Here is a 27670-nt window from a genome sequence, read left to right as displayed (position 1 = left end):
AAGTTTTAATTTTATTCTTGACGGAATTTTTATTCTGGCTGTTTGTTACTTAACAATAAGAGTCTATGAAATACTTTGGGCTGTATTCTGTGGGGAAGAGGTGGTATATAAGTATGATTTAGATTACATTGTTTAGTGCTGTCACTGATTTATAAGTATATACAAATACTAATTTATTTTAAAATGTTCTATACCATTTACAACTAAACAGTTAACAAAATATACATACATAATTTTAATAACATAGACAAATGATAAAAGACATAAAGCATTCTACTCAATTAAAATCAACTCATCTTGTAATGGTTCACAAGGAATCAATACAAAAGAGCTTTTCAACCTGATCACAAATTTATTTGACACCGCTCGCTACACCACACCCACACACAAGTTACCCTCTGCAAATGACTTAGCACTACACTTCGATTCGAAAATTAAAAACCTTAGAATTTATTGTTCAACAAATGACCCTAGTGATCATCCGATACCTATCACCCAAGGAAATGATACACTGGCAAACATGATATGGAGCTCCTTTCAAGATTTAGAGTGGAACAATTACAACAGACTATATAACAAATACTCTAAATCCTATTGCGTTCTGGACTCATGCCCCCCAGAAATCATGAAAGCGGCACCTTTAGTATTTAAACTATCGTTGATGCAATATTTGGCTCATAACCTAAAAATTGGGAAGTTCCTCTCTAATAATGGTCACATAATAATAACCCCAATTCTAAAAAATCGAAAAGAATCTTCAGCTATAATATCCAACTACAGACCAGTAGCATCCATTCCGTTTATTGTAAAAATTATGGAGGGATTGGTACACACCCAACTGATGGATTATCTGGATCAGTTCTCTCTCCTACATGAAACTCAATCCGGTTTTAGACCGTTATTCAGTACTGAGACAGTAATTGCGGCTATTTTAGACAATCTGCGCCTACTGTTTAGTAAGGGCCTTAATGCCCTGGTTATGCAATTCGATACGAGTTTTGCCTTTGATCTAGTAGACCACGGGAAACTGCTGCAATGCCTAGACGCCATTGGTATCAGGAACGAGGTGCTGAATTGGTTCCGTGGCTTCCTTACGTCCCGCACTTATCAAGTACGTTTTAATTATGAACTTTCAGATACCTGGAGCAATTCATCTGGTGTGCCACAAGGGTCTTAATTACCCTATCCAACCTACCATAAAGATACTAGGTGTAACTTTGGATCAGTGCCTAACCATGAGAGACCAGGTGGACTCCTTGATCAGAAAGGGATTTTTCACTCTCTGGAAACTCAGATCCATTAAAGCTTATTTCGATACAGCGGCATTCAGAACCCTAGTCCAATCCCTCGTACTGAGTCTGCTTGACTACTGTAACATCGCATATTTAGCAATTTCCCAAAAGAACAAGCAGCGTTTAAAATTGATGCAAAATGCAGCGGTCAAACTGATCTTTGGGCTGAGGAAGTTTGACCACGTGACACCCTACTACCAGAAGCTGCATTGGCTGCCAATGGAGGCGCGCGTAAAGTTTAAATTTTCATGCTTCTGCTTCAAAGCACTACACGGACTTGCCCCTAAATATATAACTGACCTTTTCGTCTTCTCAGCCAACAGACACAAGAGAAGTTCACATTCCAACTTCGTTTCCCCCCCAGTGAGAGGCTGTAAACTGAAAAAACACCATGAACATCTTCTCTCGCACCAAGCAGCATCATGGGGTAAAGACCTAGAACAATTGCTTTCGCCCACTACTTATGAGGAATTTAGGAAACGTCTGAAAACACACCTGTTCCTAAAGTATCTAGACAACTGATCCTCTCTTCTCTCTCCCCTCTATAGCGATTAACTTGTTCTATTGATCACTCTCTCCTCAAAAATGGATTTCCTGTCCTATTAACCCTCTTTCTTCCTCCCCTCTTAAAGTCAATCAATTTGTACCTTTGCTTAATCTTTGTAAACCGCATAGAACTTCACGGTATTGCGGTATATAAGCTGTTATTATTATTATAGACATACAAGCAAACCTTAAAAATTATAACATAACTTTGCATAAAAATAAAACTTAGAAATCATAGCTAAAATTAATAGCGCAATTCCAAAGGTATATCTAAAAGAAAGCATCAACAAATAACTGCATTTTGAGAAATTTTCTAAATGTACCCTTCTCACAACAATTCCATATCTGCCCTACCAAGGAGTTCCAAAACTTAACTCCTGCACAACAAAAGCTCTTTTTACCAGTATCAACCAACCTTGAATTCACAGTCATCTTCAGTAGGGCCAAATTCTCAGAACGCAAAGATCTTTTTGAAATATTTCCGTACAGAAATTGGTGACAAATCATTAAGGCTTTATACTGTATTCTAAAGGCGACTGACTGGTAGCCAACGCAATTTTGGGAGATAAGGCGAAATGTGATCATATTTGGACAAACCCATTATCAATCTTGCTGCTGCATTTTGTGTGACCTGCAGTGCTTTACATCTAACCTTTGTTATTCCTTGATAAAGGGCATTGCAGTAATCAAGACTCGACAAAACCATAGCCTGAACTATAGGCTCAAACTCAAGCCTCACATGTAGTGGGAGCCAATGAAGTCTCCCAAAAAGAGTAGGGAAACATGATCAAATTTTGATCTTCTAAATATGTGTTAAGTTGCTGTATTTTGAATAAACTGTAATTTCCTCTGAACCACCACTACTATCCTCCATGAAGGGAGCACAAAACTAACAGAAAGACTCAGTATAAGGATGTGAATATTCTTTAGTGGCTCAGACCCCAAATTCAACAAAAAAAATCTGTGGAAAGACTTGAAAACTGCAGTCTAGCCAGCTTAAAAGAGCTTGAGCTATTCTGCTAAGGTAGCACAAAAACAGCAAAGTTGGTAGGCACTTAGCCTAAATGACTCATGGATGTTATTAGCGCCATAAAGGCGCTTCCACCCAAGTATGGAGTCAAGGAGTGTGAAGGCTTTTGCAATCAAAACTTTTTTTCATATTTCTATAATTGTTCTTTCACACTCAATGTGTAAAGTATGCTTATTAGATGTGTTAGTATTTTACATGTCTTTACTGTGAGCCTACTTACAGGCAGACTATAAATTTTATAAATAAATTCATGAACTGTAAAATTTTAGACAAAGTGAAAAATGTAGAAGGGTATGAAGACTTTCACTGCATACAACTAGTAGTATTAAACCTGTAACAGATACCAGCAGATCTCAAATCAAAATAATGTAAAAAGTAGCAGAGAAAAAGTAAGAGTAAAAAAAAAAAAAAAAAGGACTGCAAGCAGATCTAGTAAATATAGGGCACCAAAAAAAACCAACAACAAACCACCGACAAGGTATAAAGATCAAAAAGCAAAATGAATATATGAACCAACTGGATTCTTCATGTTGCAGACTTCTTGCCAATATCATAAAAAGTCACAGCAAGTGCTAAGATAAATCAATTACCAGCATTACACTTTTCTGATAGTTATACAGTGGAACCTCAGTTTGTGAGTGTTTTGCAAGACGAGCAAAACACTTAGAAAAACTTTTGTCTCACAAGTCGAGCATGATCCGCTACACGAGCACCTCCCCCCGCTCAAACCGGCATCGCACCCCCCGAACCGGCATCGCACCCCCACCTGACGAACGTCCCCCTGCGAGAACATAGAAACATAGAAGATGACGGCAGAAAAGGGCTACAGCCCATCAAGTCTGCCCACTCTGCTTACCCACCCCCTGTCTATGCCCTAATGACCCAATTTCCTTATCTTGACCCTCGTAGGGATCCCACATGGGTATCCCATTTATTCTTAAAGTCTGGCACGCTGTCTGCCTCGATTACCTGCACTGGAAGCTTGTTCCAATGATCAACCACTCTCTCTGTGAAGAAATACTTTCTGGTGTCGCCATGAAATTTTCCGCCCCCGAGTTTGAGCGGGTGCCCTCTTGTGGCCGAGGGTCCCTTGAGAAAGAAAATATCTTCCACTTCGACACGTCCCGTGAGGTACTTAAATGTTTCAATCATGTCTCCCCTCTCCCTACGTTCCTCGAGAGTGTAGAGCTGCAATTTGTTCAGTCTCTCTTCGTACGAGAGACCCTTGAGCCCCGAGATCATCCTGGTGGCCGTCCGCTGAACCGATTCAATTCTGCGCACATCTTTACTGTAATGTGGCCTCCAGAATTGCACACAGTACTCCAGATGAGGTCTCACCATGGCCCTGTACAACGGCATTATGACTTCAGGCTGTCGGCTGACGAAACGTCTATTGATACAACCCAATATCTGCCTTTCCTTAGATGAAGCCTTCTCCACTTGATTGGCAGTTTTCATGTCTGCACTGATGATTACTCCTAAATCTCGTTCTGCTGAAGTCCTAGTTAAAGTTTCTCCGTTCAAGAAGTACGTCCTGCATGGATTTCCGCTTCTGAGGTGCATGACCTTACATTTCTTAGCATTGAAGCCTAGCTGCCAGGTTGAGGACCAACTTTCCAAGGTAAGCAGGTCCTGCGCCATATAATTCTGTAAACTGCATTCACTTACTATATTACATAGTTTGGCGTCATCGGCGAATAGTGTTATTTTACCTTGAAGCCCTTGAGTCAGATCCCCTATGAATATGTTGAAAAGGAGTGGACCCAGGACCGAGCCCTGTGGCACTCCACTGGTCACCTCCGATGTTTTAGAGAGGGAACCATTAACCACCACCCTCTGAAGTCTGCCACTCAGCCAATCATTGACCCATGCAGTTAGTGTCTCTCCTAACCCCATCGATTCCATCTTGCTTAGCAGCCTGCAGTGTGGGACACTGTCAAAAGCTTTACTGAAGTCCAGGTACACGACGTCCAAAGACTCTCCCAAGTCCAACTTTCTTGTTACTCAGTCAAAGAAGCTGATGAGATTGGATTGGCAGGACCTACCCTTGGTGAATCCATGCTGACTGGGATCCCGAAGATTCCCTTCATTCAAGATCGTGTCCAATTTGCTTTTAATTAGTGTTTCCATGAGTTTGCACACTATTGATGTGAGACTCACCGGTCTATAATTCGCAGCCTCTGCCCTGCAACCCTTTTTATGCAGAGGAACGACATTAGCTAATTTCCAGTCCAGGGGAACTTTCCCCTTACTTAGGGAGAGATTGAATAGCTCATCCAACGGTTTCGCCAGGACATCGCTCAATTCTCTGAGCACTCTTGGGTGCAAATTGTCTGGTCCCATGGCTTTGTTCACCTTGAGTCTTGCCAGTTCACTGTAAACTTCACCTGGTGTGAACTCAAAATTCTGAAACGGGTCTTCTGTGCTTTGTGTTGCCTTCAACTGCGGACCGTGTTCCGGTGCCTCACAGGTGAAGACTGAGCAGAAGTATTCATTCAGTAGTTCGGCTTTATCGGAATCTGCTTCCTCGTAACTTCCGACCGGTCTTCTAAGGCGTACTATCCCGCCTGTGTTCCTTTTTCTGTCACTACTATACCTGAAGAAGGATTTGTCCTCCTTTTTAATGTTTTTTGCCAGAATTTCTTCCACTCGAAGTTTTGCCTCCCTAACTGCCATTTTGACCGCTGTAGACCAGGTCCTATATTCTACCTTTGCCTCTCTTTTCTCCGTGCGCTTGTAGGAGAGAAACGCTTTTTTCTTCTCCTTAATGAGGTGCGAGATCTCCGTGGTGAACCATTGGGGTTTATTGTTTCTTTGTCATTTATTTACTGATTTTATGAAGCGGCTAGTTGCTTCATGTATGGTTGATTTCACTGTTAACCACTTAGCTTCTACATCATCGGTCTCCACTTGGTCCTGCAGCGTCAGATGGACGAAATCTCCCATGCGTGCGAAGTCTGTGCCCCGGAAATTGAGTACCTTTGTTTTCGTGTTTGATCTAGGGAAGCCTTTCCTAAGGTTGAACCATACTATGTTGTGGTCGCTGGAGGCTAGCGTATCTCGTTCTCTCCGAGATCTCGGAGAGAATGAGAGCCAGAAAGCCTTGAGCATGCGCAGATGCTCAAGGCCCAGGCAAGAAGTGGGAGATTTCTTTCAGTGGCACAACCGGCAGATGGGGTAAGGAGCATGTTTGGGAGGAAGGGCGGGCGGATGCCGCTTTCAGCACGGGGGTGCGATGTGGTTCTCGTGGGGGAGGGGTTGATGAAGCAGTGCCGGTAGCCTAGGGGGGGGAGGGGGGAGGGGGGAGGAGATAGAACAAATCAAAGCGAGTTTCCATTCATTCCTATGGGGAATCTTGCTTTGATATACGGAGTAATTTGATTTACGAGCATGCTTCTGGAACGAATTATGCTCGTAAACCAAGGTTCCACTGTACTAATAAAAGTTCACATGAACTAACGACTAAGAACTAAGGAGTCAAACAACCAAAAAGATGTGGGTGTAGTAGCAGCATTCTTTGGTAACTGAGAAGATAACAGAGTGGAAAACACTGCAGAAAATCTACAGTTGATCCAGAAACAGGTCTTCTGCCCCTCAGAGTAAGTAATGTTACAGTCTCTTGAGAGGCAGGAGAAAGCTGTGGTCATTGCATAAAGGTGATACCTAATGGCTGAATTTAAAGGCCATGATGCCCTAGATCAGTGGCTCTCAACCCTATCGTAGGAGAGTGCCCAGCCAGTTGGGTTTTCAGGATATCCCTAATGAATATGCATGAAAGAGATTTGCATATAATGGAGGAGACAGGCATGCAAATATGTCTTATGCATATTCATTAGGGATATCTTGAAAACCCGACTGGCTGGGGGTTCCCCAGGACAGAGTTGAGAACCACTGCCCTAGATTATCACTGCAATACCGAGATTAGCTATATTGGTCAAAGGGGGTGATGCATTTTAAAATAGGAATTAGGAATTCAAATAGCTAAACAAACAAGAATTTACCATACTGTGGTGGTGTTGTGCCAAGATTTGTTGCCAGCAATGCTGCATCTTTTGCTGTTCCTGTGGTGCCACATCCATTGCAAATTGGTATAGGGATTGGTGCAGACTGAGTATTTGGAGGAGGAATATTTGGCCAAATATTAGCAGCATCTATTAAATTATTCATAGTAGGCTGTTGAAAGAACAAATTTTAATACACAGATAAAAATTCAATAGATGGAGCTGAAATTCATCTTAAAAAAAAAAAAAGATAACAACCGAACAGGCATTCCTGATTTCAATACAAGTTACAATAAAATATCCAGAATATATCTTAACAGCTGGTGTTAAGAACTTGTCAATAACATTTTACAACATTTGCACCGCATAATATCATGCAATCAGGGCCGGATTAATCAACAGGCCCAGTAGGCACGTGCCTAAGGCTCAAAACTGTGAGGGGGGCCCGCTGAAGGAGGACATCATCAGTGAAGCAGCAGAGGGACTCGCCGGCAGGAAAAAGCCACGAAGCAGCCTGTTTAGCGGCTGCCAACACTGCTGGAGGGAGGTTTGTTGCTCGTCATCTCGCTGGGAGGGTCAGCAGGATTTGCATGGGAGGGAGAGATAGGAGGGTCAGTGAGGGTTCGGCTGGGAGGGGGGAGAAGCGGTCTGCCTCGGGTGCTCCAAGGCCTGGTGCCATTACCTTCTTCAGGCAGCAGCAGCGTTTACAATTTGCTGCCGTTGCCGGCTTCAGGCCTTTCTCGCTGCCGGGTCCTGCCTTCTTCCTGTTTTCATGAAGACAGGACCAGACAGAAAGGAAGGTCTGAAGCCGGCAACAGCAGTGAATTGTAAACACTGCTGCTGCCCGATGAAGTTCAGGACACCAGGCCTTGGGTGATAGGAGGAAAGGGAGCAGAGGGGGAGAGTGTTGCTTTACCCAACTGGAGGGAGAACAAAGATTAGGGAAGGAATGAAAGGAGATGCCAGGGCTTGGAGGGAAGAAGAGATGCCAGGGCATGGAGGGAAAGAGGAAGGTATGCCAGACCAAGGGAAAAGGAAGGGGGAAAGGAAGGAGGAAATGTCAGAGCATGGAGGAGGAGGGAGAGATGGAAGAAAAGGAAAGGAGAGAGATGTCAGGGAATCAGGGAAGGGATGATGAGAGAGAGAGAGGGGGGAAAGGAAGGAGAGAGATGCCAGAGCATGGAGGAGGAGGAGGGAGAGATGGAAGAAAAAGAAAGGAGAGAGATGTCAGGGAAGGGATGATGAGAGAGAGAGAGAGAGAGGGGGGGGAAGGAAGGAGAGAGATATCAGAGCATGGAGGAGGAGGAGGGAGAGATGGAAGAAAAGGAAAGGAGAGAGATGTCAGGGGAATCAGGGAAGGGATGAGGGAGAGAGATGTCAGGGGAATCAGGGAAGGGATGAGGGAGAGAGATGTCAGGGGAATCAGGGAAGGGATGAGAGAGAGTGAGACCAGAGTGAAGGGGAGGGGGTGGTGACAGAGAGAGGAAAATGGAGAGGTGACAGAGCTGAAATCAATCATGTACAAAGGAGAGAAGGGGCATAGGATAGATAGTTTGTGGAAGGAGCATAGAAAAAGGGAAGATGCCATATGGAAGAGAGGAGGGGCAGATACTGGATGGAAAGAGCAGAGAGGGCAGTGAATGGAAGGAGCGAGACAGAGGGTAGACAGTAGATGTAAGGGGTAGAGAGAGGGAAACAGACACTGAATGGAACTGTGGAGGGAGAGGAGGGACAGCAGACGCTGGAAGGAAGTGGGGAGGAGAAAGAAAAAAGGGTACATGCAGGATTGAGGGAAGAGGATAGAGTTAGTTACTTGAAAGGGTGAGGGAAAGAGGTGGCAAGCTATAGGTAGACACAGTGAAAGAGGGAAATTGAGGACTGAATAGTAAAAAAGAATTTAGACAGAGGCAGAAAATAAATTGAGAAGGAAGACCAGGGAAGAACAGGAGGAAGGGAGCGGAGAGAGAGATGCCAGAGCAGGGGGGAAGGAGAGGAGACTGATACCAGACCTGGAAGGAGGAAAAGAGGAAGAAGAGATACTAGATATGAGGGGAAAAAAGGAGGAGAGAGATATGCTAAAATCTGCTGGGAGGGAAGGAGGGAGGAAGGAAAGAAGGAGAGAAAGAGGCAGAGAAAGGGGGAGGGGGTTATAAGCACATTAGAAAGACTACAGAGAAAAAGGCTTGGACGAAAGCGGAAAGACAGGAGGCCGATGCAGGACTATGGGAGGTTCAGACAGAGGGGGAAAGAGAGGGAGACTTGGAACAAAGGTAGAAAGGAGAACTGACACTGGATCTGGGGAGGGTAACAGAGGGAAAAGAGAGAGAGACCTGGACCCAAAGGGGATGAGGCTGGATTATGAAAGAAATGTTGGATGCAAAAGAAAGATTGGATGCACAGTCAGAAGGAAGTGCAACCAGAGACTCATGAAATCACCAGACAACAAAGGTAGGAAAAATGATTTTATTATCAATTTAGTGATCAAAATGTGTCTGTTTTGAGAATTTATATCTGCTGTCTATATTTTGCACTATATTTGTCTATTTTTCTATAGTTACTGAGGTGACATTGCATATTTTAAAGTAATCTGCCTTGACATCTTTGAAAAAACCCTGAAACTCGTAAATGATAATTAACATTTTCTCTGCGTATAGTGTGCTTTGTGGATTTTTAAAAATATTTTATGTTTACCATTATGAATTAATAAGATATTGTGTGTACATGAAAATGAATGGAAGAAATTGGGGACGGGGCTAAAGCGGGACTGAATATTAATAGATGGCCCGTTTTGATGAAAAAAATAGATGGTCACATTAGCCATGCCCCATGCCTCCTACCCATATGCAAAATATAAATTGGTGGGCTTCCCAAAACCCTGCCAGCTGAAGATCTCTTCATCTAGGAAGGAAGAGGGGATTTGTTCAGAGATGTTTGGAGGTTGCATAGAAGAAAAACTGTACACTGGCTCTGGTATGGTAATCTTTGTTTGTTTTGAATTTTAAAATAAAACAAAGAAAGTAGAAATAAAGAAGTAAATAAGAAAATGGGTAAATGCATGGAGGCGGGGCAGAGGGGCCCAGTGTACTTGTGTGCCTAGGGGTCCTCGACAAATTAATCCTGCCCTGCATGCAATACAATTCAAAACTATTGTTCTAATATGACAAAGCAAATTTTCCACAAATGAAAAAGGCAGCTGCTTACTGAAGTATCTCTCTCACTTTTTGAGTCTATGTTTATACAGTTATCTCACTTAAAAACTAAACCCAGTAACAAAGTTACATACAAACCTTTCCCAAGCAGTCATCACAGAAACGTGAACTTTTTAGACAGAGAGATGGTGCCATGTTTAGATGTAAAGAGTTGGTGCACACGTGTGGAGTCCGCTCAGATTGTGCGATGTGCTCTTTCAAGTGCCCTGTTGCCCCACTTGTGAACTTAGAACAAGGATAACAAGCAGAAGAGGTGCAGGCCTGAAGTGTTGGTACCTGATGCAGCTTGTGTGCACTGCCATGATACGATGGCAAGTGAATTTTCCCATAACAGGAGAGATGCTGGGAAGGAGAATGAAGCTGGCAAGAAGATATGTTATTCTCAATGCATATGCCAGGGAAGCTACTGGCAATGCCTGCAAAATTGTTTCTGGAAGGAACGCTCTTGAGGGGGCTTGCAGGCTGAAAGGTAAATCCTGATCCCACTTGACAAGTGACTGTTCCAGTGTCATGCGAGTCTAACACTATTTTAGGATGACTCAGGTTACCACCACCACCACCACTACCACCACACCGTATTCCTGGGATGCAAGTTGAGCCATTAGAGCAATAAGCACAGCAGCTTACTTTGGGGCCAGTCTGAACTTGTGTTTGTTGTTTCTGAAGAGTGTGAATATTCGAAAGTGGCATGACTGGAAAGAGGTTGGAACCGGCATGATGAGGTGGCGGAACATCTTTTAGTTCCACAGCAGGATTCTTGTTCTCCATATAACTATTCTGGAAAAAGATAATGTATGAATAAGAGCAAAACATATGTAAAAGGGTCAAGTGCCCTTCCAGAGGCTTCACATGTAGCTATTTTGCTCTGAATACAGAACAAGAAAAAAACAAAACAAAAAAAACACCAAACAAACCCTTTCTTCAGTTATGGAGTGGAAGAGTAACCTAGCGGTTCGTACAGTGGACCGAACCAGGGGAACTAGATTTGATTTCCACTGTAGCTCCATTATGTTCCTGGGCAGTCACTTAAAGGCCTCCAGGGCCCCAGATTAAAAAAAAAGAAAAAAAAGTTACATTGTGAGCCCACTAGGGATACAGAAAAAGTATATACATAATGTATAAACCGCTTTGATTGTATCATAGAAAGGCAGTAAAGCAAATACATGACCTTTATCCTTATGGGATCAACATTTATTAATACCTATTTAAAATATACACTCAAGACTACTCTACTTGACGTCTCAAATATTAGATCTCATGAATAAACTCTAGAAAATAAATTTACACATGAATGTTTACTTTTTTCTCTCACCTAAAACATGCAAATTTATAACGACAGACCAAGTAATTACCGCTTTCCCACCAGAAGGTACAGTCTGTTCAGAGGCAGAAAAACAATTTGAGAACTTCCAAAGCCATGGCTTAGCATCAGTAGCATCATCGTTGTTGTCTTGTTGAAGCCATCGGACTGATCTACTGCATATATTTTCTGTCCCTTTTCCTTCCATCATATGGCCATGCAGAGCAGCTCAACATATTCCCATCCCATTTCTCTTTCATTCTTCCTCCTTTCAAAAACAAACCAAGATTCATAAGAGAAAAAAAAAATATCCAAATTTTAAAATTATAAAAAAACTGTTCACTTAACACAAAAAGTCTTAAAAGTCTAGATATCTAAACTTTATGAACTACCCAAGTTTGAATCTGAATTTACACAGTGCTTTTCATCTAAACAGAATCCTAACAGGCTTTTCATATTTACTTCAATGTAAATGTGCATCCATGGTCTGGAAAATCTGCTGCTAGGGTTGTGCTTAAGCGAGAAAAGAAAGAGAACAAATCTTGCCTTTCCAATTAAAGCTCAGGTAAATGAGTACCAGGAAATAAATGACATTTCTTGACTTCAACAGGTTCCTTTTACTAAAACGCATGTTTTAAAAAGAGACTTTACTAAGCACTAAGCCTATTTAGAAACTAAACCCCTCCCCCCTTTTTACAAAACCTCGGACGTGGTTTTTAGTGCAGGCCGGCGTGCTGAATGCTCTGTGCTGCTCCCAACGTTCATAGGAATTCTATGAGTGTTGGGGAGCAGTGCAGAGCATTCAGTGTACCAACCGGCGCTAAAAAACATTTTTGCGGGATTTTGTAAAGGGGGGAGGGTAAATTTCTATTAATTGGCAACAATGTTAATTTGATAATTTTTCCTTCCAATATTTGGGGCAGGGTGATCAAAGCACCCAGGCAAACATAAGCCCTCAGGTAAGTGAATCACTAAATACCTCTACACAGATGGGAAAAGGGAGAAAAGTCTGTAAAGCAATATATACTAATGCTCGAAGTATGGGCAGGAAGGATTAGGTTCTTACAGGAAAGAGGATTATCGAGGTAAGAACCTAATCCTTCCTTCCTATGCAAACAGTATACAATTCTTTACGGATGGGATGTATCAGAGCTGCCCCTTGAGTCTAGGGTGAGACAGATGAACCTGCGACCAGCACAGAGCACCTTTTGGGTGGCACTGCCCTAGACTCTGCCCAGGAAGACGCCACACTTCTGGTAAACTGAGATTTCATGGCAAATGGCAACTGCTTCCAACAACCAATGTACACCGAGGAAATAGCCATGTGGATCCATTGAGAAAGAGAAGTTTTAGATGCTGGTCTGCACTGGTCAAGACAAATAGGTGATCCAGCTCATTTGTCGCCTCAAGATAATGAGGGAAAACTCTCTCGACATCCAGCAACTTCAATACTTTGTCCTGTTTCTTCTCACCTGTGTGCTGAAAACCAAGAAGCCACACTTTCTGGTTGATATGAAATAACGAAACTAGCTTCGGCAGGAAAGAAGGCACAATGCGTAGACACCCCTGCTCCTGTGAATCTGAGGAAAGGCTCTCTGCAAGATAACACTTGCAGTTCTGACACCCTCTTTCACTGAAGCGATCACGACTAAAAACCATCTTCAGTTAGATCCATGATAGACGCCTTCATTGTCAAGATTCTACATAGGGACCAGTTGTCACACTGGAGGGCGGAGCCCGAGAGCTCCCTTCAAGAACCTGGACACATCTGGATGAGAGGCCAAAGACTTTGTCCACTCAAGTTCGCTCTGTAATCTTAAAGACCAGCTCTCTGAATCAGATGGGACTGTCGCTTTAGAGCACGCTTGTGTCAGATTATCCTGCTTAGTCCCTGCAGAAAACCACTCTCCATGTCATTCTTTAAGGAGAAATAGAAGAATCAAAAGTATGAATGGGCACAACCACTGACCCTCAAGACTTGCATTGATGAATGCTGGAGTAGAAGGACTAAGGTTGAGTTAGACATGGGATTGTTTCCCGCAGGTAAGGGAACAGTGATGAATTTTGTCACCGTGTCATTCTATAGCCCTGGGCTCACAAGATGTACCTAGAACTTTATTTTAGAAAGTCAGTGACACACATTACTCCTGGGTGAATTTTGCAAAGAATTCTGCACCTCTGCAGAATTCTGCATAGGAACCAGGAGACAGCAACAATTCACATGGAAGTCCTTTTACAAAGCTCCAATAAAAATTTCTCAGCATATTCTTTCATTGGCCTTTCCCATTCACTAGGGCACCGATATCAGTGGCCACCTAAAAAGCAGTTGACGATCGCATGTCAATATCATGACGGCACTCTACAGAGAATCACGCCTCTGTGAAAGAGAGGCTCCAGAAACACAGGCCAGGTTTTCCGGGCCTACATTTCCAGCACCTATCTTTGTTGTGAATCTTGCCTACAAAGGCACTTTAGGTCACCTAATACCACTTCCGGCGTTAGCCACGCCCATAGAGGGGTTCGGTGGCCTAAAGCGCCTAAGTATAAGAACATAAGAATAGCCTTACTGTGTCAGACCCATGGTCCATCAAGCCCAGTAGCCCGTTCTCACGGTGGTCAATCCAGGTCACTAGTACCTGGCCAAAACCCAAGGTGTAGCAATATTCCATGCTACCAATAAAGGGCATGCATGCAGTGGCTTCCCCCTTGTCTTTCTCAATAACAGATTATGGACTTTTCCTCCAGGAACTTGTCCAAACCTTTCTTAAAACCAGCTAACCTATCCGCTCTTACCACATTTTCTGGCAACGTGTTCCAGAGCTTAACTATTCTCTGAGTGAAAAAAAACTTCCTCCTATTGGCTTTAAAAGTATTTCCATGTAGGCGCAATTCCGGCACCCTTAGGTGCTTTAATGGTGTTATTTTTGCCATTTTGAACAGCATTTGTTACTTAACTTAGGCACTGGTAGAGTGCCTACTGGTACCTAAATTTAGGTACCGTTTCTAGAATTTCCCACTAAGAGCCCCTTTTACAGGGACGAAGTGTGAGATAATAAAATCTGCGGACGACACCAAACTATTCAGTTCGGACTAAGGAGGACTGCGAAGAATTGCAAAGGGACTTGAACAATCTAGGGGAATGGGCGACGAGATGGCAGATGAGGTTCAACGTTTAGAAATAGGTACAACTATACGATGGGAGGGATGTTACTGAATGAGAGAGTACCCAAGAAAGGGACTTAGGAGTAATGGTGGACATGACAAGGAAGCCGACAGCACAGTGCGCAGCAGCTGCTAAGAGAGCGAATAGAATGCTAGGTATAATCAAGAAGGGTATTACTACCAGAAAGAAAGAAGTTATCCTGCCGTTGTATTGGGCGATGGTGCGTCCGCATCTGGAGTACTGCATCCAATATTGGTCACCGTACCTTAAGAAGGATATGGCGTTACTCGAGAGGGTTCAGAGGAGAGCGACACGTCTGATAAAAGGGATGGAAAACCTTTCATACGCTGAGAGATTGGAGAAATTGGGTCTCTCTTCCCTGGAGAAGAGGAGACTTAGAGGGGATATGATTGAGACTTACAAGATCATGAAGGGCATAGAGAGAGTAGAGGGACAGATTCTTCAAACTTTCAAAAAATAAAAGAACAAGAGGGCATTCGGAACAGTTGAAAGGGGACAGATTCAAAACAAATGCTAGGAAGTTCTTCTTTACCCAACGTATGGTGGACACCTGGAATGCGCTTCCAGAGGACGAAATAGGGCAGAGTACGGTACTGGAGTTTAAGAAAGGATTGGACAATTTCCTGCTGGAAAAGGAGATAGAAGGGTATAGACAGAGGATTACTACACAGGTCCTGGACCTGTTGGGCCGCCACGTGAGCGGGCTGCAGGGCGCAATGGACCTCAGCTCTGACCCAGTGGAGGCATTGCTTATGTTCTTATGTTATGTTCAGTAAATGTACCAAAGCCCACAGGAATTGAATGGTGATCTATATGTGGTGACTGGTTAGTGCTGGAACACTCACTCTCAGCCTGATACACCCATTAAAAAGAATAAATAAATAAAAAAAATCAGCAAGCAGTTAGTTTTCAGATATGCTTGCATTAACACAGAATGCATTAGTAAATCTCGCTTTTTTTCCTGTCACGTTAAGCACATGTTAGAACCCAATGCAGCTTAGGAAAATGACCCACATGGTTTTCCTCCCTTCTGTGGCAAACACCCCCTCTGCAGACCAATCCCTTCCCCATCTCCTTCCAGGGCAAACTGGCTCAAGAAAAAAACAAGAGAGGCTACAAATCAGGCATCCTACTTCTCTTCTTCCATGTGTGGCCAACTGATAAATTTAATATTTAAATTTAATAACACATTTATAACCCACTTAAACATCATCATGGCTCAAAGTGGGGAAAAGATCCACAAACACAAGTGTGGAAGGTAAATATAAAAATACAACACTCTTCTACTGTAATATCACACTCCACGGAAGGGAGAACAAGGTGAGGATGAATATCCAAATCCCTGTCAGTGCAGCGGCTTCAAAAACATTAGCCTATCAATGTGAAGGAAAAAGCCTCAGAACCCCCACACACCACCTTAAGTGAAACAAAGTGTGGGAAAATTTACCAGGAGTAAGTCACGTCATTGGCATAAAAAACCTTTCACATTGAGAAATGTTTAAAGCCTTAAGCAATGCAGGGCGAAACTCAAATTTTGTACTGAAACACTATCTAATCAGTGCTATCTTTATTTAGGTAAACATGAAGAGAAAATATACCGTATTTTTCGCTCCATAAGATGCACTTTTTCCACCCCTAAAAAGGGGTTGGAAATATAAGTGCGTTTTATGAAGCGAAGATACAAATTATGTCCGCTGCCGCCGCAACTTATAAACCCCCCTTGCCGCCGCGAGAACCGACTGCAGCCATTCGGAGATTGGTGAGGGCCCAGGCAGGAGCACGGAGGGCTTGCTCCTGATCTCTGTGCTCCTGCTGGCTGGGAAAAATGAGAATCATCTAAGGAGGGAGGAATTTAAAAGGTACTGAAGGGATATGATTAAAGGTACGGGGGGGATGATTAAAAAAGGTACTGGAGTTGTACGTGGGGGATGATTTAAGGTATTAGGGTGGCACATGGTTGCATGGGGGGATAATTTAAGGTACTGGGTGGCACATGGGGGGATGATTTAAGGACATGGGATGATAAGGTATTGGGGGCACATGGGGTATTGGGGGGATGATTTAAGGCACTGGGGGCACGTGGGGTATGGGGGATGATTTAAGGTACTGGGGGGCACATGGGGGGATGATTTAAGGACATGGGATGATAAGGTATTGGGGGCACATGGGGTATTGGGGGGATGATTTAAGGCACTGGGGGGCACATGGGCTATAGGAGTGATTTAAGGTACTGGGGGGGTTTGGGGCTTGCCTGTCACTAGGCCTGCCTGCCTGCCTGTCACTAGGCCTGCCTGCCTGCCTGTCACTAGGCCTGCCTGCCTGCCTGTCACTAGGCCACTTGGCCTGCCTGCTCTGTGCCCTGTCTTGGCCTACCACTAGACCACCAGAAGGGGAGACAGGGTGCAGAGCCTGGCAGGGAGAATTTGGGTCAGAATGTTTTTTTCTTGTTTTCCTCTCTAAATCTAGGGTGCATCTTATGGAGCGAAAAATATGGGTACTTATCCCACGTTGCAGTAGGTATATGCAGCAAGAGTCACATCGATGTGGTGCCCAGCATTTTGCCGGAAACGGCTGCTTCAGGATGTGCTGGCTCCCAACCACTTGACTCTCTTCTGCGGCCTCCCACACTTTGTTTCACTTAAGGTGGTGTGGGCGTTCTGAGGCTTTTTCCTTCACATTCAAGTTTATTTATGGCTTGATATACCGACCATCACATGTATCTGGACGGTTTACAATATTAAAAATTAGAAAAATCTAATAAAATTTAAGATTTAATTGAAATAAAATAAGAAGAGGGTAAAACTAAAACTTTGACAAATTAAGAATTATTAGAAATGAAAGGTACTGGGGAATAGGAAAGTTTTAATTACAATATGTAAATAAAAAGAAAAAGATGTTTTTGAAGCCTCTGCACTGACAGGGATTTGGATATTCATCCTCACTTTGTTCTCTTGTCCATGGAGTGTGTTATTACAGTAGAAGGGTGTTACATTTGTTAAAGTGGGGAATAGACAGATAAAATAAATAAAAACAGTATACATTGATGAATTACTTTTCCATACAGAATTAAAAGTGCTACAACACAGGATCCAGAAAGCCTAAACATGTTATATAAAATTTCCTAAATAACCACATCGAAACTTCTCCTATTGTTGCTGCAAGTGCAGAGGTAACATTCTACAATAGAGGGCCACTACTCACTATGGTGGGAATTCTGTACATGGTGCTCAAAAATTGGCACTAAGCATGATTCTATAAAGCACAGTTACTTACCGTAACAGGTGTTATCCAGGGACAGCAGGCAGATATTCTCTACATGTGGGTGACATCACCGACAGAGCCCCCTAGCGGACGTTTTCGCAAGCAGACTTGCTTGAAGACCTTCAAGCTTGCGATTGTACCGCGCATGCGCAAGTGCCCCTCCCGCCCGACCTAGGGCATGTGTCTCCACAGCGTGGCCTCAGTTCAGATAGCTAGCAAAGAAACCAACCAGGGGAGGTGGATGGGTTGCGAGAATATCTGCCTGCTGTCCCTGGATAACACCTGTTATGGTAAGTAACTGTGCTTTATCCCAGGACAAGCAGGCAGCATATTCTCTACATGTGGAGACCTCCAAGCTAATCTGAATGGGATGGAGGGAGAGTTGGCAATTTAGGAGAACAGATTTTGCAAAACGGACTGGCCAAAATGGCCATCACGCCTGGAGAAAACATCCAGACAGTAGTGCTAGGTAAATGTATGAACCGAGGACCAAGTGGCAGCCTTACAGATTTCCTCAATCGGAGTCAAGCGGAGGAAAGCAACAGACGCCGCCATCGCTCTGACCTTATGGCCCTTGACTCGACCCGGCAGGGAGAGGCCAGCCTGAGCGTAACAGAAAGAGATACATGCGGCCAACCAGTTAGAAATGGTCCGCTTAGAAACAGAGCAACCAAAGTGATTAGGATTGAAAGAGAGGAACAGCTGGAGAGCAGAATGATGAGGAGTGGTGCGCTGCAAGTAGAAGGCCAGCGCACGCTTACAATCACGAGAATGTAGAGCCACCTCTCTAGGGTGAGAATGGGGCTTCGGAAAAAACACAGGAAGAACAATGGATTGGTTGATGTGAAACTCAGAAACAACCTTAGGCAAGAACTTAGGATGTGTACGGAGAACTACCTTATCATGATGGAAGACAGTGAAAGGTGGGTCCACTACCAAGGCTTGAAGCTCACTGACCCGACGGGTAGAAGTGAGAGCAATAAGAAACACAACCTTCCAAGTAAGATACTTAAAGTGAGCCCGCACTAGTGGCTCGAAAGGGGGTTTCATCAAGCGAGCAAGGACCACGTTAAGATCCCAAACCACAGGAGGAGGTTTAAGGGGTGGATGAACGTGAAAAATACCTTTCATGAAGCAGGAAACCACAGGATGAACAGAGATAGGGTTCCCATCAACTGACTGATGAAAAGCAGCAATGGCATTAAGATGGACTCAAACCGAAGAGGACTTGAGTCCAGCGCCAGACAAGTGTAACAGATAATCCAGGACAGAAGACAAGGAGGCAGAGCGTGGCTCCTGCTGCCGAGTAGCACACCAGGAAGAAAAGCGGGTCCACTTCTAATGGTAACATTGGCGAGTGGACTCCTTCCGAGACGCCTCCAGGACATCCAGCACAGGCTGGGAGAACTGGAACGAGGGCATTAAGTCTCGAGGAACTAAGCCGTTAAGTGCAGAGACTGTAGGTTGGGATGAAGTAGAGAACCTCGACTCTGCGTAAGCAGAGAAGGAAAAACAGGCAGAAGAAGAGGCTCCCTGGAACTGAGTTGCAACAGAAGGGAGAACCATGGCTGTCAGGGCCACCGAGGAGCTATCGTGTTCCGAGAGGTGCTTAGTGGCCACCTCTATGGAATCAAATAGCTCATGACCCACGCAAGGGAGATTGGCTACACGATCCTGGAGATTCGGATCCATATCCACAATCCTGAGCCAAGCGAGGTGACGCATGGCGATCGCAAAGGCCGTGACCCTCAAGGACAACTCGAAAGCGTCGTGGGCCGCCTGAAACATATAGAGGTGAAGCTGGGATAGTGTCTCCTTGAGGAGACGAAACTCCTGATGTCGAGAATCCAGCTCGTCCGCCCAGAACGAGTAGAGGGTTTCCACACAGAACCGGAGATAGGACGTGAAGATAAAGTTATAGTTGAGGACCCAGTTCGCCATCATGGAGTTTTGATAAAGACGGCAACCAAACCTGTCCATCGTACGGCCCTACCGGCCCCGGGGGACTGCTGCATACACCTTCGAAGGGTTGGATTTTTTCAAGGAAGATTCAACCACCAAGGATTGGTGAGAAAGCTGAGAGCTTTCAAACCCCTTGACCGGGATCGTCCAGTAACGGGACTCCAATTTGGAGGGAATAACCGGGACCACATAAGGGGTCTCCAGGTTCCAGAGAAATGTTTGCCAGAGAACCTGGTGCAACGGCAAGCGCAGCACCTCACGGGGCGGATAAGCAACACCCATTTCTTCCAAGAATTCCTGGGTATAACAGGACTCAGACTGGAGGTCCAGGTTCAAGGCCCTGCCCATGTCAGAAATGAAACGAGTAAAGGAGGAGTTTCGAGAAGAAGACTCATCCCCCTGAGGAGACCCCGAGCGAGACCTGGGGGCAGCAGAGAAAGAGGAAGAAATTTCCCTCGAATAGCCTCGGAGTCCCATGAATGGCTCAACTAAATTGCCTCGGGGGCGTCAAGGAACGACACCGCAGAAGGTGGGTCGGGGAGGACTTCGAAGTCCAAGGAACCAGCTTGCGGAGCCTCGGAGAAGACGGGACAAAGGAAAAATCCTCCACCTGCTTCGAAGAAGACACCTGAGAGGCAGGTATCAGCTCCGATGGGGAATGCACACTAGAGTCCAACTCGAGGACAAGGGTGTGCCTGGAAAGTTTCGCGGTTGGAGACCTGCCCCGAAGGGGCGGAGAAGACCGCAGCCTCTTAGAAGGGGCAAGCCTCGCCAAAGTTGCGGGCGAAAAGCGGGTCCCTGCCATGGACCCTCGTAAAGTCACCAGGCCCCGAGTCCGAGGACTAAGAATCGCTCGAGGGAATCCTGCGATTCTTGCGGACACAGCCCCGAGACACAAGCGAAGGACGCTCAGGCAGGTCAGACCAGGGCTGGGTCGAGACCGAGGTCAGAAGCATCGAGGTCGGGGCCAGTTGATTCACCACCGAGGAAAGCTGCGAGGTAAGGATAGCCTTAATCATGTCCTCGAACATAGGCACCGAGTCCAAAGGATGTTGGGTCATACGTGCAGCAGTGCCCTCCTTCGGGGGTAACCTCAAAGAAGAGTATTCCCTACGTGAGGAGGCATGCTTAGCATGAGGTCTCGAAGATGCCGACAAGGCTGATGGAGGCTTCTTTGCAAGCACACCTGAGGAGGGAAGAGGAGACTTACCTGAGGCCGGAGTAGCAGGAGGAGCCGAGGCCGAAGCCTTCGAGGCCCAGAGAGACTTCGAGGCCGAGACCCCCAACGATGGTGCCGAGGCTGAGCTCAAGGCCTGTCCCACAGGATTCATCGGGCCAAAAAAGGTGGAGAATCTTGGCCACCCGCCGCCGAAGAGCCCGCGGTTGTAGAGTCGCACAACACGGGCACGATTCAGCACGGTACTCCGCGCCCAGGCACTCCACACACCAACGATGGGAGATCGGTGATGGAGACCACCCGGTAGCACTTAGTGCAGTTCTTAAACCTGGAACGAGGCCGGGACATAAGAAAGAATACAGCCGCGGCCCCGCAAGGCCAGGTGGCCAGAACAAGACCGGTAACCCGGTCAAAAAAACACGAAGAAAAATAAGAAAAGACGCGAGCACAGTAACTTGATCGAAAACAACAAAAAATCCGCAGTGCAAGGAGGGACAATGAGAACGTGCAAAGTAAGGGAGCAGTGCTTCTGGCTCCGCGGAAAACATAGAACTGAGGTCACGCTGTGGAGACGCATGCCCTAGGTCGGGCAGGAGGGACACTCGCGCATGCGCAGTCTGCTTGCAAAAACGTCCGCTAGGGGGCTCCGTCGGTGACGTCACCCACATGTAGAGAATATGCTGCCTGCTTGTCCTGGGATAAAGGGTGTGTGCTCTTATAGGTTCACGCTTAGCAATTCCCTCACTTAACTTCTTGTGCCAGACTTATGCCTGCTGACACCTGGTGTAAATGCGGTGCCTGAGTTAGGTGCACTGAGGCAGTAATTTTTTTGGAACACTCCTGACACGCCCATGCACTTCCTATTGCCATGCCCCCTTCTGAGTTATGTGCTATTAAAGATAGGCACCATGTCTTCTAGACTAATGTGCAGCCAGCCAGATGTGCACACAAATTTTAATATGTGCCAATTAACATCAATAATTGGTTGCTAGTACCCGACATTAGCTATTAATAGCATGTTAGCTATTAATTTGCAAGATCACCCAATTTTTGACATGGATATCTAGCCACCTACAATCCAGAGAAATACATCTTTTGAATTGCAGGGCTGCTAAGTGTCACAAGTAGCAGTCAGAGCAAGACAGCATGGAAAAGAATGATGCAGCTGCCTTCTTCCTCCTCCCTCCCAGTGCTGATTAGCACAAGATGAGGAGAACATGCAGTTGGAAGAAGAAATCAAAGGGAGAAGAATTAAATTAAGTTAGGGTGTCAAGACTGGAGAGAAAGGCAGAATAGAGTTTGCACACAGAATAATCTACGGAGAAGCTCAGAATGTAATATTTTTGCTCCTGTTGAACATTTCTCCAAGAACAACATATAGCACAATACAAATATTCAGTCAAGTTAAGTTCAATCTTTTCCCTAGAAGTCTATAATATAGCAGGAAATATTAGACAAGGTAAATATCTTAATACACAAACAAAATCATTTCAAATTATGAAATTATTCAAAGAACTTTTATTCACAGGCAAACAAGAGCATATTTCCCCTTAAACCTCCTAGACCAGAGGTCTTCAACCCAGTCCTCAGGACACATCCAGCCTGTCAGGATTTCAGAATTACCCTAAATATGCATGGTACATTTTACATACATGCTAATTTCTTATGCATATTCATTGTGGATACCTTGAAAACTGGACTAATTAGATACATGTAGGAAGACTGGGTTGAGAACATCTGTCCTATATTTATGTTTACAGATCTATCTATATCAGTGATCTCAAACTCAAACCCTTTGCAGGGCTACATTTTGGATTTGTAGGTACTTGGAGGGTCACAGAAAAAATAGTTGTCTTAATAAAGAAATGACAACTTTGCATGAGGTAAAACTTGTTGTAGTAACTATAACAAGTTTTACCTCATGCAAACTTGTCATATAGTTCAAACTTGTCATATAGTTGTAATATAGTTTATAAATCTTTCCTTAATTGCTTCTGATAATTTCAGCCATACACAGCTGAAAGCAGTGCAACATGCAGAAAGTGAACTATCTAAGTATCAACTGCAAGAGATAAGATTTTGGACCAACTATTTTGAGACCCTAGGTATTATAAAGAATGATTCTTTATGGAAAACTTGTGCCTCAAGTGTCTGGCGGTCACGTCCGCAACCGCATTCTGCTCTCACCTCCTCCAGCACCGGACACACGCACAAGCTCACTGTCTCCAATGGTTACCTTACATTCTGGAATGTTGTCTGCCTCACTGCTGTAACCTCACGCAAGCCCTTTCCTGCATCTGCACGCGATTGGACTCCACCTCACAATTGCTTGATGATGCAGGAAAGCGCTTGCGTGAGGTTACAGCGACCGCCAGACACTTAAGGCACAAGTTTTCCATCATTCTCTATAATACCGAGGGCCTCAAAATAGTACCTGGTGGGCTGTGAGTTTGAGACCACTGATCATATACTATATACACTTAATTGTTTGGGCCAGTAAACACAGACTGTTTTAAAAAAGTTGACTGGAGATAGCCCACCAATATAAAATTTTTCTCCCTACTCATGTACCAAATCTATATCATTAGGTATAGATAATAATAATAATTTTATTTCTTATATACCGCTATACCCTAAGTTCAAAGCAGTTTACAATGAGTCATGCCGAGAGAGAGCGCAGAGTTTACAGCAGGAGAACAGGTGTTTACAACGAGTCGTGCCGAGAGAGAGCACAGAGTTTACAGCAGGAGAACAGGTGTTTACAACAAGATACATATGTTTAGAATAAGATATAAGATACCAGCTTTTGGACCAGGAATCTGAGCTACATTGGCTTTGGAACAGGATATCTAAGATACATTGGATTGAAACAGGGTAAATCAGTATGGGGCAGTTTGCAAGAAGAAATGGCTGTAAAAATACAACTGGTTGGGGTAGCTTGCAAGAATATACAGGCGATTAGAATACAGAAGTTAGCAATATGAGGTGAAGTGATTTGGGTCATGTTACAGAACGAAGGGTTCAGAATAAGGTACAAGAGATCAGAGCTGCTTACAAGAAGATAATTACAATAAGAGTAAGATACAGTATATTACAATGTGAGTAAGATAGTGGAAGATATTTACAATAAGAAACAGGGTGTTACAATGTGAACAAGATACAGGAGATCAGCACTGTTTATAGGAGGATATTTAGAATGAGAATATGAGAGGATTACAGCAATATACGTCGAAAGGGGAAGGGGCATTAAGGTTTTCCCATTTAGGCTTAACTATGATAATAGAAAGAACGATAGCCGTTTTCAGCACGAAAGAATAGCGAGGTCTCTTTACATGACTATGGGGACGAACTATTAAGTAGGGAATCATCTTACAGCCCAAATGAGTCCAACTTTCCAAAATTATCGCGGGTGCTCAACTCAACAAACATTGGCTATCCCTAACAAACTTAAGGAAATAATTCAATTATCAGGGGAATCCAAACACTCACTGAGCCAGCACCTATGTGTTACAAGACAACTGCAAAGTACTAACAGAAAAGCACCCTTGCACAACGTTCAATACTACGCGGGTTTCTTGGGAAGCTATGTATCCTGCAGACATCACTCTCATCGTTGCCAAACAATCGCAAAGAAATCGTACCCGGGTGTTTTTAAACTTTACTGTAACGCATTCCTTACTAAGCGGAGAACCAGTGCATTCGCGGCCTGATGCGCATCTAGCCACCTTACTGCTTCTCGCGCGCTATAAACTCACAGAACAAAGACCCACCCTCCAACGACGCGAAAAAAAAAGCACCCCTCACCTGGTCGCATAAACCCCAACTCCTGTTTACGCTCACATCCCGCCCCCTTTTCAATTGTTTTCCTTCTTCTGCCCCCCCTCTCCGGGCCTCCGACCTCCAACCTTCCGCTCCGGCCCCTCCCACTTCCGCTTTCAGCGACGGCCGACGCAAAAACATCAAGCCGGGAGCGAGCGCGCGCTGCCGTAAAACGGAAGCGTAGGGAGCGCCTGGAATCTTGGGCGCGCGTGCGCGCGATCATACGTGCGACAATTTTGTATGTGTTTTTACAGACTGGCGCTCCGTGTTGATAACTCACCGGTACCCGCCGAAACTGAGTTTGCACAGTGGAGAAGCAGACCCCCTCCCCCCCCCCAACTACCACCACCACTACTTCTAGGTTAATCTTCCTCTGAGACAGAACAAAACTTTCCCTTTCTCCGGGAGGGGTCGGGGCGAGGGAGAGAAACGAGGTAGTGGAAGAGCGGTCCCTCTCTTAAGTTGCGGATTGGTTGTGGGACCGCAGGTCACGTGACGCAGCGGCCCACGGTCAGCCAATGAGAAGACGGGAGGGGGAGAGTTGTGATGGTTTGGATGCGCTGGGAGGAGAGGGAGTCTAGTTGTCGGGGGGGTGTTCTCGTGGGGCGGTTGGCGTGTAAGTAGGGCTGAGTACTTGGAGTGGTTGTAGGGTACAGATATTTTAATCTCCCGCTTTCTGGTTACTACTTCTCTCTCAGCGGGAGTTGTGCAACTTTTTTTTAAGTTCAGTTGCTGTTTTCCGTTCCTTACTGATTTCTACTTTTTTTTTAAAAAAACTGCAGGTCAGGAAGGACACCTGGCATTTGGGCCTGAGCTCAAACGTAGGCAACAGCATTTGAAAAGGCACGAAATATCTGGGGTGAATGGAGTCTGTTTTGTTGGTTTATGGTGCTTTATAGTGCCCAGCCCTGTCTATAGGTGACGACATCTTAACTCTGACCCTACCAAAAGTAGGGTATTGCCCTTTTTGCTTTCTGTAGAAATTCGGGTTGGTGTATGTTTGGGTGAGGTTGGGGGAGGCTTTGCTCTTGAAAGCTACTCAAGGAGTGGCGAATAATGCGTTTTTTATTTATTTTTAAGTAATACATTTTCTAATTTATTTTTAAGTAATACATTTAAGTAATAAATTTTCTAATTTATTTTTAAGTAATACTTTTAAGTAATAAATTTTCTAATTTATTTTTAAGTAATACTTTTGAGTAATAAATTTTCTAATTTATTTTTAAGTAATACTTTTGAGTAATAAATTTTCTAATTTATTTTTAAGTAATACTTTTGAGTAATAAATTTTCTAATTTATTTTTAAGTAATACTTTTGAGTAATAAATTTTCTAATTTATTTTTAAGTAATACTTTTGAGTAATAAATTTTCTAATTTATTTTTAAGTAATACTTTTGAGTAATACATTTTCTTCATTTACCCCCTCTTCGAAACTGCGCTAGCAGTTTTTAGCGCAGAGAGCCGCACTGAATGGCCCGCGCTACTCCCAATGCTCATAGGAACTCGAGTATTGGGAGTAGCGCGGCTCTCTGCGTTAAAAACTGCTAGTGTGGTTTCGTAGAAGAGGAGAATAGTAATAAGCAAAAATGTGTTTCCAATCAGATCAGGGTCTTAAGTTTAATTTCTTTTCCCACTTAAGTAACCAAAATTGGACCATGAGATAGAAAATAAGGCTTATAGTGCTACCTTTTTTTGTTTGATCCTGAGGCTGTTTTAATTGTATTCTGATGGGTCAAGATTACTTTTGCACGCTTCATAAGGGCAGCCCCTTTACTTTTAGAGGTACAAGGAACTTAAATTAGTGCTATTTGAAATTTGTAAATAGTACCAGTTGTTAAAGCTTCTATCATACATATTTTTGCGTATTGTGTATTTTTCATAAATGTTCATTTATAAAATAGAGATCTTTAAAATTATCTTAAAAATATGAAATGCTAGAAGTAGATTTTAACTGGGGGTGGGGGAGCAGGACAGGATAAGGTGCAATTTAATTTAACATCATATTTCTGTACTTGGTTGAGTGACTACAGTGATTGTTTCCAAAAATCTAATCTATAGAAGTAAATTGGTTACTTTGTTTTCTGTTCACTAATGGAAGACATAAATGTGAGGAATAGATGGTGGTGGTGATTTCATATTTTCATTAGTGTTCTAGTAGAAACAGAAATAAAGTAGTATTGTAGTCACTGAAAGGCATCTCATTCAAAACCCCATTACTAAATACCAAGGGGAGAAAAAAGTCTCAAATTAACGTAGCAGCGCAATTTCATTTTTCAACTTAAGTTGCTTTCATAAGAACATAAGAAGTTCCTCTGCTGAGTCAGACCAGAGGTCCATCGTGCCCAGCAGTCTGCTCGCGCGGCGGCCCAACAGGTCCAGGACCTCTCTATCCCCTTTTCCTTCAGAAAATTATTCAATTCCTTCTTAAACCCTAATACCGTACTCTGTCCTATCATGCCCTCTGGAAGCTCATTCCAGCTGTCCACCATCTGCTGGGTGAAGAAAAACTTCCTAGCATTGGTTTTGAATCTGTCCCCTTTCAGCTTTTCCGAATGCCCTCTCGTTCTTGTAGTTTTTGAAAGTTTGAAGACCATCTCCACTTTCTCTATGCCTTCATGATCTTGTAAGTCTATCATATCCCCTCTTATTCTCCTCTTCTCCAGGGAAAAGAGCCCCAATTTCCCCAGTCTCTCAGTGTATGAAAGGTTTTCCATACCCTTTCTCAAACGTGTCACTCTCCTCTGAACCCTCTTGAGTATCGCCATATCCTTCTTAAGGTACAGCGACCAGTATTGGACACAGTACTCCAGATGCGGACGCACCATCGCCCGATACAATGGCAGGATAACTTCTTTTGTTCTGGTTGTAATACCCTTCTTGATTATACC

General features: G+C 44.0%; 2 protein-coding genes across 14 annotated transcripts in view; one reads left to right on the top strand and one right to left on the bottom strand.

The window, feature by feature from the left end:
- MARF1 (meiosis regulator and mRNA stability factor 1) overlaps positions 1–25205 on the bottom strand; it is a 114462-nt gene extending 89257 nt beyond the window's left edge. Inside the window, exons 1-4 of one of the 5 annotated variants that reach the window (XM_033962859.1) lie at positions 25062–25205; positions 11431–11646; positions 10157–10855; positions 6870–7041 (exon numbers count right to left, since the gene is read on the bottom strand). In XM_033962859.1, the coding sequence (XP_033818750.1) occupies positions 6870–7041; positions 10157–10855; positions 11431–11589 (1030 nt within the window). In that variant the 5' untranslated portion in view covers positions 11590–11646; positions 25062–25205. Of the gene's footprint in view, positions 1–6869; positions 7042–10156; positions 10856–11390; positions 11647–24603; positions 24699–24766; positions 24890–25061 lie in introns of those variants that run through there. The other 4 variants (XM_033962858.1, XM_033962862.1, XM_033962860.1 and 1 more) reach the window with 4 other exon arrangements.
- Positions 24976–27670, top strand: part of NDE1 (nudE neurodevelopment protein 1) — a 52244-nt gene continuing 49549 nt past the window's right edge. For 2 of the 9 annotated variants that reach the window (XM_033962871.1, XM_033962864.1), the window contains exon 1: positions 25344–25397. The gene's annotated coding sequence lies outside the window, so the exon portion shown is untranslated. Of the gene's footprint in view, positions 25020–25044; positions 25292–25343; positions 25398–25487; positions 25732–27670 lie in introns of those variants that run through there. The other 7 variants (XM_033962872.1, XM_033962870.1, XM_033962868.1 and 4 more) reach the window with 7 other exon arrangements.

This window comes from Geotrypetes seraphini, chromosome 11 (assembly GCF_902459505.1).
Source record: "Geotrypetes seraphini chromosome 11, aGeoSer1.1, whole genome shotgun sequence".
Classification (NCBI taxonomy): domain Eukaryota; kingdom Metazoa; phylum Chordata; class Amphibia; order Gymnophiona; family Dermophiidae; genus Geotrypetes; species Geotrypetes seraphini.
The sequence above is the reverse complement of the archived record's forward strand: the minus strand, read 5'-3'. Positions and strand labels throughout refer to the sequence as shown.